General features: G+C 42.4%; 1 protein-coding gene across 1 annotated transcript in view; it reads left to right on the plus strand.

Moving 5' to 3' along the window:
- The first annotated feature begins 514 nt into the window (after positions 1-514).
- The window catches only part of LOC115464618 (putative methyltransferase DDB_G0268948), a 145,557-nt gene continuing 133,435 nt past the window's right edge, over positions 515-12,636 (plus strand). Inside the window, 1 exon segment of the mRNA XM_030194980.1 lies at positions 515-676. Coding sequence (XP_030050840.1) covers positions 515-676 — 162 coding nt within the window.

The raw sequence follows: 12,636 nt of genomic DNA on the forward strand, positions 1-12,636 counted from the left end.
GCAGATTCAAGCCTTGCGACTACGCTTGAATAATATTTATTCAGATCAATTGCTGTTTATCCGTGGTCAGCAGCCGCTGCATTACTTCAATCATAATAAACCAGGTTGTTTGTTGGCTCTAAGATTGAGGCAGCGAAGATTCGATCGTACTATTCTTAAGATTGGGGATGGTAATAAATCAGTGTTAAATAAGTCCGCTTTAATTAGGCAGCGTTTTCAGGCCTTTTATCAGACTTTATACTCGGCGGACTCCTCGAGTCATCAGGAGGCGATTGAGGCCTTTTTAGCTTCTCAGGACCTTCCTTCCTTAACTGACCAGCAAAGGTGTATGCTGGATGGTCCTGTTAAGGTGGATGAAGTTGTTAAGGTTATTAAGGACCTTCCTAGGGGAAAGGCCCCTGGCTTAGATGGCTTACCAAATGATTTTTATAGGTCTTTTAGGGGGGAGCTCACTCCCCTCTTGGTTGAAATTCTTAATGGAGTCCAGGAGGGGGAGGCGTTATCTCCTTCTATGATGGAAGCCTGGATAGCTGTCATTCCGAAGCCTGGTAAAGATAAGACGGAATGTGCCTCGTACCGCCCTATTTCCATTCTTAATTCTGATGTTAAAATCATAGCTAAGGTTCTAGCAAATCGTCTGGCCAAAGTTCTGCCTGATCTGGTTCATCCAGATCAGGTTAGGTTTGTTCCCCACAGACAAGCGAAAGATATTGTTTGTCGAATGGTCAATTTACTGCATGTGGCCACTACATTAAAAAGCCCTATGTGTCTTCTGGGATTGGATGCTGAGAAGGCGTTTGATCGTGTGCACTGGCCTTTTATGATAAGCATTATGGAGCGTCTGGGTTTTGGGTCAGGATTTAGGGATTGGACTCAGGCCCTTTATAACTCCCCTAAAGCATGTGTGCGAATTAATGGGGGTAATTCTCCTCTGTTTCCTTTGTATCGGGGGACTCGGCAGGGATGTCCTCTCTCGCCGATGTTATGTGCCTTGGTTATGGAACCTCTTGCTATTGCTATTCGTTCGAACCCTAATATCGCAGGTATAATGGTGGGCAGTTAGGAGTATGAGCTGGCAATGTTTGCTGCTGATATTTTGCTTTTGTTAACTAAGCCATTGCTCTCCGTGCCTACTTCAGCTTTTAGCAGATTATTCTGCCATTTCAGGGCTCAAGCTTAATATGACCAAGTCGGAAGCTATGGCAGTGGGTATCTTGAGCCCGATTTTACAGTCATTGCAACATGCTTTCTCTTTTAGGTGGGTAACCCGAGGTATTGTTTACGGCTAATTATCCTACCCTATTGCGGGAGTTATATAAAGATCTGGAGGCTTGGGGCTCCATTGAGTTATCCTGGTTTGGTTGGAGAGCAACATTGAAAATGAATGTTTTGCCGAGGTTGATGTATCTTTTCCAGGTGCTCCCTCTTCGTTTATCTCGCAATTTTCTCTCAGGGCTTCAGGATTGCCTCCTTCGTTTCATTTGGTCTAATAAGAGGCCGCGTCTTTCTAGGGCATTGCTTTATTGAGATCAGAAAAAGGGTGGTCTGGGTGTTCCGAATGTGTATTGGTATTATAAGGCCACACAAGCTCGAGCTGCTATTGAGTGGTTTCATGCGAGTCCACAGAAGAGGTGGATTGGATTGGAGCAGGTTTCGGTTGGCCTGAGTCCCTTGCGTTCGTTAGTGTGGCTCCCCAGAAGATTTCGTGTATTGGGGAGAGAAGTTTGTCCGTCTGTTTTGACAACTTTTTGTTATTGGGATGATCTGTTTGCTAAGCCTGAGTTGGTCCTTTCTAAGCTTACTCCATTAACAAATAATCCACTTTTCCAGCCTGGGGTTGAACCGGGGACATTTTCGCGTTGGTTTTCGGTGGGCTTGGAGACTTGGGGTCAGTTTGGGGTCAGATAGGCTAAAGATAGGACCCGAAGTGGTGAACTGGATTAGGAACTGGTTAACGGGCAGACGCCAGAGGGTGGTGGTAAATGGAGTTCGCTCAGAGGAGGGAAAGGTGAGTAGTGGAGTGCCTCAGGGATCGATGCTGGAGCCTATTCTATTCAATATATTTGTGAGTGACATTGCCGAAGGGTTACAAGGTAAAGTTTGCCTTTTTGCGGATGACACCAAGATTTGCAACAGAGTGGACACCCCAGAGGGAGTGGAAAACATGAAAAAAGATCTGCGGAAGCTGGAAGAATGGTCTAACGTTTGGCAATTAAAATTCAATGCAAAGAAATGCAAAGTGATGCATTTAGAGAGTAGAAATCCAAGGGAGACGTATGTGTTAGGCGGGGAGAGTCTGATAGGTACGGACGGGGAGAGGGATCTTGGGGTGATAGTATCTGAGGATTTGAAGGCAACGAAACAGTGTGACAAGGCGGTGGCCGTAGCTAGAAGGCTGTTTAGGCTGTATAGAGAGAGGTGTGACCAGCAGAAGAAAGGAGGTGTTGATGCCCCTGTACAAGTCGTTGGTGAGGCCCCACCTGGAGTATTGTGTTCAGTTTTGGAGGCTGTATCTTGCTAAGGATGATGAAATCATAGCCAAGTATCGATTCTTTCTGAGAGAATATCTTGATTTTAATTTGAATTCAGGGCCCTCTTTGGGCACTGTTTGGGACGCTTTAAAAGCAGTGACAAGGGGGGTTTTCTTAAATTGCGAGTACTTGGGCTAGGGTGAGGCAGCAGGAAGTTTCGGAGTGTATTTTGCAATTGTCTCAATTGGAGACTCTTCATAAGTCCTCTCCCTCGACCATGGGTTTGCGACAGATCCATTCTCTCAGGTTGAGATTGGATAGTATTTATTCAGATCAACTGCATTTTGCCCAGAGGCAACAAAAGCAGCTTCATTATTTTAATAATAACAAACCCAGTCGTTCAAAGAAGATTTGATCGTACTATCTTGAGGATTGGAGATAGTAACATAGTAACATAGTAGATGACGGCAGAAAAAGACCTGCATGGTCCATCCAGTCTGCCCAACAAGATAACTCATATTTGCTACTTTTTGTGTATACCCTACTTTGATTTGTACCTGTGCTCTTCAGGTCACAGACCGTATAAGTCTGGCCAGCACTATCCTCGCCTCCCAACCACCAGCCCTGCCTCCCAACCACCGGCTCTGGCACAGACCGTACAAGTCTGCCCAGCACTATCCCCGCCTCCCAACCGAATGCAATGCTGACCAAGTCATCTCTGATTTGGCAGCACTTTCAATCCTTCTACCAGTCTTTATATTCTGCTGACTCTACGATTAAGTCAGGGGCAATTGAGGCATTTTCGGCAGCTCAGAATGTTCCCTCTTTGTCAGAGGAACAAAGTAGGTTTTTAGATGGCGTTATTAAGCTGGAGGAAGTTGCTAAAGTTATAAAGGAGTTACATGTTGGGAAGGCCTCTGGTTTGGATGGTTTGCCAAATGACTTCTATAGGATTTTCAGAGGGGAGCTTGCCCCTATTTTGGTTGAGATTCTTAATGGTATTCGCAGTGGGGAGGGTTTTACCCCCTTCAATGATGGAGGCTTGGATAGCAGTGATTCCGAAGCCTGGGAAGGACAAGAGCGAGTGTGCTTCATACTGCCCCATCTCTATCCTTAACTCTGATGTTAAAATAATGGCTAAAGTTCTCGCGAATAGGTTAGCAAAGGTACTTCCGGATCTGATCCACCCTGATCAGGTAGGATTTGTTCCACAGAGGCAGGCTAAGGATAACATTTGTTGTATGGTCAACTTGCTTCACGTTACTAATAAAACGAAGGTCCCCTTGTGTCTCTTGGGGTTAGATGCCGAGAAGGTATTTGACTGGGTTCATTGGCCTTTTATGTTAAGTGTTATGGAACGCTTGGGTTTTGGGGTTGAGTTTCGGGGGTGGACTCAGGCTCTCTATACTTTACCTAAAGCCTGTGTCCAAATTAATATGGGTAACTCGCCTATGTTTCCTTTGTCTCGGGGTACGTGCCAGGGTTGCCTTCTGTCACCCATGCTCTTTGCTTTAGTTATGGAGCCTCTTGCTATTGCTATGCGCTCTAATATTAACATCTCTGGGGTGGTGGTAGGTGATCAGGAATATAAGTTGGCGTTGTTTGCTGACGATATTCTGCTTTCATTAACGAAGCCGCTACTTTCCTTGCCTGATCTAATTCAGCTGTTAGAGGAGTATTCTTTAGTTTCGGGGTTCAAGCTTAACATGACTAAATCAGAAGCCATGGCCATAGGAATTCCTAGCCCGATTTTAACCTCCTTAAAACAGGCTTTCCCCTTACTAAAAACCTTTCTGAATTATTTTCAGCTATTTATTTATTTATAGCATTTATATCCCACAATATTCCCACCCATGGGCAGGCCTAATGTGGCGTATAACAGTCTACAAAAGCATACAACAATTCAACAAACAAACATACAATGTCATAAGAGCGTAAGTGAGAGAGGGTAATAGCTAAGGAGGAAAAAGGGGAAAGAGTAGTGATGAGCAGTACGTCACTACGACAGTTGTAATTCAGAAGTAAGAGATGCCAGGTGGGTTTGGAGCAGAAGCTTTTCCAAAAAGAAAGGTCTTGAGATGCTTCTTGAAGGTCGGGTGATCAGGAGTAAGTTTGACCAAGTGAGGCAGCCCATTCCACAATTGAGCGCTAATATAGGAGAAGGTGGATGCATAGATGGTCTTATACTTGAGGCCACAAAATACTGGATAATGGAGATTTAAGTACGAGCGAGCTGATTTGTGAGAGTTCCTGGTTGATTAGGGTGTCCATATAAGCAGGGGCATCACCATAGATGATTTTGTCTTTTGCGGGAATTGTATAAAGACATGGAGGTTTGGGGTTCCATGGAGTTATCATGGTTTGGTAGGATTGCTACTTTGAAAATGAATGTGATGCTGCACTTGCTGTATCTTTTTCAGATTCTCCCTCTTTGCCTGTCTTGTGATTTTTTTTCTGGCCTGCAGAATCAATTGTTTCGCTTCATTTGGTCTAACAAACGGCCACAAATTTCTAGGAATGTGCTATATCATGACCAGAAAAAGAACGGCCTGTGTGTACCAAATGCATTTTGGTATTATAAAGCAGCTCAGGCTTTGGCCGCTGTTGAATGGTTTCATGCTAGCTACCAGAAGAGGTGGATTGGTTTGGAACAAGCTTCCGCTGGATCGTGTCCTTTGCATTCCGCTATGTGACTTCCTAGGAAATACCGTTCCTTACACAGAGATGTTTGTCCTACGATACTTACAACTTTCTACTATTGGGATAGTTTATTTGCTAAGCCAGATATGGTTCGCTCCAAACTGACGTCATTAACAAATAATCCTCTTTTTCCACCTGATCTCGAACCGGGGCCTTTTTCCCAGTGGTTCACTGTGGGTTTGGAGACCTGGGGTCAATTTTTTGACGAAGATGAGTTTATTCCGTTTGATACATTGGTTGCCGCATATGCAGTTTCACCAATGGACATTTTTGCATATACCCAGGTGAAGCACTTTCTTTCTGCAGTTGCAATAAAGGATAAGGTGATCAGAGAGGATTCTTTTTTGGAAGATCTGTGTGCTGAGTCTAGGAGAACGAGGGGTCTTATTACTTGCCTATATACTTATCAGCGCATGCAGGTGTGGCACCCTGTTGAGCTTCGTTTGCTGTGGCATCGGGAGCTGGGTGTGACATTGGATGATGATGACTGGAACAATGGAGTTGGCCTTATCGAGAATATCTATTTCTGTTCCTTTTAAAGAAAATATTGTAAAAGTCCTTTATAGGTGGTACTTAACTCCTGTACTTAACTCCTGTACATCATATGTTTCCAACGATATCCCCTCTGTGTTGGAGGAAGTGCGGGCAACAGGGTACTATGGGTCATCTCTGGTGGTCCTGTGTTAAGGCCCGGGCTTACTGGAAAGCCATTTAATATAGACTCCAAAGATGGCTCTCCAAGCCGATAAAGTGGTCCCCAGAATTTTTTCTTTTTCCAAAAAAAACCCACCTGGCCTAACTACATCTCAGTCCCTGTTGGTTAGGCATGCCATGTCAGCAGCGAGGGTTACTTTGGCTGCTCACTGGAAGTCTCCTCAGGTTCCCTCTGTGGTTCAATGGTTAAATAAGTTGTGGTACATCTGTGAAATGGAGAGGCTTTGGGCCAAAAGTCATAAAACTCTGTCTAAATGGGAAGCAATCTGGGGACCCTTTACATCACATTGTTTGTACTAAGAACTGGTGGTTGGAGGGGAGAGGAGAGGGATGGTGGTGGAGGGTTATGTTGTGGGGGTTTTTTTCCCCTTCTTGTCTGTCTCTTTTTCAAGGGGTGGGAGGGTGTATTGATTAATACTGTTATAAAACCTAGAAGTATTTTGTTAGTGAACTTACTACTTTTGAGAGATTACTAATTTGATTACCTGTTCTTGCTGTTTGTCAAAAAGTTTTATGTGGGGTTTGATCCTTGTAATGTACTAGCAAAAATTAATGGAGGTAATCTTTTTGCTTTTGTATTGTTTCTCCAAACTTAATAAAGGCTTCTTTAAATTAAAAAAAAAAGCAAGAAACCAGCAAAAGAATCAGTTGGACTGTTAGAAGACCGAGTGGTAAAAAGGGCACTCAGGGAAGACAAAACCGTAGCGGAGAGATTATATGAATTCTTTGCTTTGGTCTTCACCAAGGAAGATTTGGAAGAGATATCGGTGCCAGAAAAGGTATTCAAAGCTCATGAATTAGAGAAATTGAATGAAATCTCTATAAACATGGAAGATATAATGGCGCAATTTGACAAATTGAAGAGTAGCAAATCAGCTGGACCAGATGGTATTCATTTCAGAGTACTGACAGAATTGAAAAATGAACTTGCCAGAACTACTGTTAGTAATATGTAATTTATCTTTAAAATCAAGCATGGTACCGGAAGACTGGAGGGTGGCCAATAGAATGCTGATTTTAAAAAAAGGTTTCAGAGATGATCCGGGAAATTATAGACCGGTGAGTCTGATGTCGGTGCAGGGCAAAATGGTAGAGACTATTATAAAGAACCAAATTAGAGCTTATTCAAAAGCATGGATCAATGATCCAAAGCCAACATGGATTTAGTGAAAGGAAATCTTGCCTCACCAATCTACTACATTTCTTAGAAGGGGTGAACAAACAGGTGGATAAAGGCGAGCCAGTTGACATTGAGTATCTGGATTTTCAAAAGGCATTTGACAAAGTACCTCATGAAAGACTCCAGACAAGTTGGAGAGTCATGGGATAGGAGGTAGTGTTCTATTGTGGATTAAAAACTGGTTAAAAGATAGAAAACAGAGAGTAGGGTTAAATGGTCAGTATTCTCAATGGAGAAGGGTAGATAGTGGGGTTCCTAAGAGTCTGTGCTGGGAACGCTGCTTTTTAACATATTTATAAATGATCTAGAGATGGAAGTAACTAGTGAGGTAATTAAATTTGCTGACGACACAAAGTTATTCAAAGTTGTTAAATCGCAAGAGGATTGTGAAAAATTACAAGAGGACCGTATGAGACTGGGCATCCAAATGGCAGATGACGTTTAATGTGAGCAAATGCAAAGTGATGCATGTGGGAAAGAGGAACCCAAACTATAGCAACGTGATGCACGGTTCCACATTAGGAGTCACTGACCAGGAAAGGGATCTAAATGTCATCATTGATGATACATTGAAACCCTCTGCTCAGTGTGCAGCGATGGCTAAGAAAGCAAATAGAATGTTAGCTATTATTAGGAAAGGAATGGAAAACAAAAATGAGGACATTATAATGCCTTTGTATCGCTCCATGATGCGAGCACACCTCGAATACTGTGTTCAATTCTGGTCACTGCAACTAAAAAAAGTTATAGTGGAATTAGAAAAGTTACAGAGAAGGTCAACAAAAACTGATAAAGGGAATGGGATGACTTCCATATGAGGATAGGCTAAAGTGGATAGGGCTCTTCAGCTTGGAGAAAAGACAACTGAGGGGAGATATGATAGAGGTCTATAAAATAATGTGTGAAGTGAAACTGGTAGACGTGAATCCTTGTTTACTCTTTCCAAAAATACTAGGACTAGGGGGCACGCAATGAAGCTACAAAATAGTAAATTTAAAACAAATTGGAAAAAATATTTCTTCACTCAACATGTAATTAAACTCTGGAATTCATTGCCAGAGAATGTGGTAAAAGCAGTTAGCTTAGCGGGGTTTATAAAAGGTTTGGATAGCTTCCTAAAAGAAAAGTCCATAAGCCATTATTAAGATGGACTTGGGGAAAATCCACTGCTTATTTCTAGGATACCTCACAAAACGCAGTAGAAGTCATAAACGTATACAATCAGCATAGTATTACTTTAAGTAGGGAAGTCTCATAGGTCGCTGGGGTGCGGTTGCAATTTCTTGTCTGCCCCTGTTTCGCGACTATTATAATCATCGACTTAAAGTAATAATTAAGGAGGGTGGTAGGGTAAGTCGATGATTATAATAGTCGCGAAACAGGGGCAGACAAGAAATTGCAACCGCACCCTAGCGACCTATGAGACTTCCCTACTTAAAGTAATACTATGCTGATTGTATTTTTATGACTTCTACTGCGTTTTGTGAGGTATACATACCAAGTTACAGTAGAAGAGTGCCATTGCTAGCAGATAATATTTCTAGGATAAGCAGCATAAAATGTACTGTTTTGGGATCTTGCCAGGTACGTGTAACCTGGATTGGACACTGTTGGTAACAGGATGCTGGGTTTGATGGACCTTCGGTCTGTCCCAGTATAGCAACACTTACTGTATGTACTAATTTGAGTTTTTTAAACTTTCCAAAACACCCTATATTGTCATTTGGAGAAGTTCTACTACTACTACTATAAATCATTTGTAGCGCTACCAGTCGTACGCAGCGCTTCACAATTTAACATGAAGAAAGACAGTCCCTGCTCAAAAGAGCTTACAATCTGAATCAAGACAGACAGACAGGACAAATAAGGGATAAGGTAGGACAGACAGATAGGACATAAGGGGAAAGGGACAACTGAAGAGAGGAAGACAAGATAAAGGTTACAAGCAGGTGACAAATTAGGAATTAAAAGCAGCATCAAACAGGTAGGCTTTTAGCCCGGATTTGAAGGCAGCAAGGGATGGAGCTTGACGTAATGCCTCAGGGATTCTATTCCAGGCATAAGGTGTGGCAAGATAAAAGGAACGGAGTCTGGAGTTGGCGATGGAGGAGAAGAGTACAATTAGGAGAGATTTGCCTAGTGAACGGAGATCCTGGGAGGGAGTGTAGGGAGAGATGAGGGTGGAGAGGTAGTGAGGGGCAGCAGAGTGAATGCACTTATAGGTTAATAAGAGGAGCTTGAACTGTATATGCAAACGGACAGGGAGCCAGTGAAGAGACTTCAGAAGAAGGCTGATATGGGCATAGCAATTTTGGCAAAATATTAATCGAGCAGCAGAATTTTGAATAGATTGAAGTGGAGAGAGATGGCTGTGTGGAAGACCAGTGAGAAGCAAGTTGCAGTAGTCCAAGCGAGAAGTGATGAGAGTGTGGATGAGGGTTCTGGTAGCGTGCTCAGAAAAGAAAGGGCGAATTTTGGCGATATTATAGAGGAAGAAACGACAGGTTTTAGCAATCTGTTGAATATGTGCAGAGAAGGAGAGGGAGGAGTCGAAGATGACCCCAAGGTTACGAGCAGATGAGACAGGGAGAATGAGCGTGTTGTCGACAGAAATAGAGAGTGGGAGAAGGGGAGAGGTTGGTTTAGGTGGGAAGATAAGGAGCTCAGTTTTGGATATATTGAGCTTCAGGTGGCGGTGAGACATCCAGGCAGCAATGTCAGATAGGCAGGCAGATATCTTGGCCTGGATTTCTGGTGTGGAGAGGTAGATCTGGGAGTCATCAGCGTAAAGGTGATATTGAAAACCGTGAGCTGAGATCAGAGCACCAAGGGAGGAAGTATAGATGGAGAAAAGGAGAGGTTCTAGGACAGATCCTTGAGGTACACCCACTGAGGTGTACTTCTAGGATAAGCAGCATAAAATGTACTGTTTTGGGATCTTGCCAGGTACTTGTAACCTGGATTGGCCACTGTTGGTAACAGGATGCTGGGTTTGATGGACCTTCGGTCTGTCCCAGTATAGCAACACTTATGTACTTATGTACTAATTTGAGTTTTTTAAACTTTCCAAAACACCCTATATTGTCATTTGGAGAAGTTCTTAATAAATATTCCTAAGGAAATGTTGCCCCCTTTTGCAAAAGCTTATTTTATTTTCTTTAAAACTTTGCCTCAGAAGAGAAGGGACGCTTCCATGGGGGGGGGGGGGGGGGGGGCTGCTGCATTGGGGGGAATCTGGGGCCTGATAGCATGCAAATGCATGCTGAACAGGGATCACCATTCCTCCCCAATGGTCTGCAAACCCTAACACCAACTTCGAGCTGGTGTAGGGTTTGCCGCGGCCAGCGCGCCAATCTTTGGCGTGCTGGTTGCTGATCATTGGGGATGAATAGGTTTAGCATACATTTGCATGCTATTTGCACTAAGAGCCCTGTTTTGCATGCATTTGCATTCTAGTTGCATTAGAGCCCACGAGCGCATTATTTCATGTGCTCAGGGGCTCTGATCATGGGGCAGTAGCAAACGCAGGCGCTAGTATGGCGCTAACAGCCTCTAGCACCTGCGATTGCTTCTGATCATCGGCCCATTAGTCTCCCATTGTTATTGTTGTATGATTTTCTTTTTTCCTATTTAATCTCTTTTGCTTCAAGGGTGATTTTTTTCTTATCTTGGTTCTCCCCATTTTGTGGACTAAGTAGCACATATTTAAGTAGTTTAAAGTGCATTTAATGCTTTCTTTTCTTTTTGTATTTCTATTTTTGTTCTTTGCATTCAAGTATTTTTGTTTGTATATGACTGATAAATGCAATAAAAAAAAAGTGCCAGTGCACAAAAGACATTCACAGGCTGTGTTCTCTTTGTGGAACATAAGAACATAAGAATAGCCATACTGGGTCAGACCAATGATCCATCTAGCCCAGTATCCTGTTTCCAACAGTGGCCAATCCAGGTCACAAGTACCTGGCAGAAACCCAAATAGTAGCAGCATTCCATGCTACCAATCCAAGGGCAAGCAGTGGCTTCCCCATGTCTATTTCAATAGCAGACTATGGACTTTTCCTCCAGGAACTTGTCCAAACCTTTTTTAAACCTAGATATGATAACCGCTGTTACCACATCCTCCAACAATGAGTTCCAGAGCTTAACAAGTCATTGAGTGAAAAATATTTCCTCCTGTTTTAAAAGTATTTCCATGTAAATTCATTGATTGTCCCCCCCAGTCTTTGTACTTTTTGAAAAAGTATTAAATTGATTCATTTCTACACGTTCTACACAGGATTTTGTAGAGCTCAATCGTATCTCTCCTCAGCTGTCTTTTTTCCAAGCTGAAAAGCCCTAACCTCTTTAGCTTTTCCTCAGAGGAGTTCCATCCCCTTTATCATTTTGATCGCTCTTCTTTGAACCTTTTCTAATTCTGCTATATCTTTCTGTGACCTTGGATACACGACTGAGGGCTGTTTGCTGTGGTACAGGACGCCAATTATAGCTGGTAAGAAGTGGGTGCTACAGTGTCAGCTGTTTCCAGCAGGTGCCCAGTCCAAAGCCTTCAGCTCCTCAGTAGGCTCCTGGTTGTTTCCTCATAAATGCCTGGTTATGTATGGAACACATTTTTTAATATTTTTAGATCCAGCTCATTTAGAGGTTTTTTTTGTCTGCTAAAGTTGGAAATGTGTCTTCATGATTTAAAAAATATTGGACTAATTAGGGGTTTGTAAGTATATGTTTCTAGCTTGTGCTTGTTTATTTTTTCTTTATTCCAGTGGTATTGATTTGACTCCCCCTTGTTCCCATTGATGTGGACTTGAAGATATAGATTTATTCTTTGCTAATTATTTTTATTGGATTATACTGCTCTCTGTTTCCTGTTTGGTTGCTTTATGTAACAAAATAAAATTTTCAAATAATTTATAGAACAGCTGATTTTACCAATCAGAATCGAGTTCAGCATTCAGGCCCCAGGAACCATGGTTTTCAAAGTAAAAATCCAAAATTGTTCTTTGTAGTTTAATAATTGTTCTATATGACCACCCTCTCACTCTTCTTGGACAGAATCATTCACCCACCATCTTAAATCTTTCCAATCATGATGGTGTTCCTGCCAGTGAGATACCAATGACACCTGTAGATTCTTAGTGGTAATACGGAATTTATTCTCATTTAGTCTAACTTTAACAGGTCGGCTACTACGACCAAATATATAAGCTGACATGGACATTCAATTATGTATACGACATTAGCACTATTGCAAGTGGTGTTAAATTTAGACCTGAATGTATAACCTGTCTTGGGGTCATTCCAAATAGATCCAGTAATGGCCAAAGCACACCACTGACATCTTTCACATTGTTCATGAGTACCCTCTAATCTTAAAGAAGGGACTTCTGCATATCGTGGAATAGCTAAAATTCTCCAATAGTTCTTCCTTGTTTGTAAGCTATGACCGGAAACTCTAACACCTGGTGTAATTGTAGCAGGTGCCAATGGGATCTCAAAGATTGAACAATCAAATTTGCCATATTGGAGAATGGCAAAACACGTCGTTCTTTCTTGTGGAATAGGTTTCTTCTCTTG

The sequence above is a fragment of the Microcaecilia unicolor genome, chromosome 3 (genome assembly GCF_901765095.1).
Source record: "Microcaecilia unicolor chromosome 3, aMicUni1.1, whole genome shotgun sequence".
Taxonomy (NCBI): Eukaryota; Metazoa; Chordata; class Amphibia; order Gymnophiona; family Siphonopidae; genus Microcaecilia; species Microcaecilia unicolor.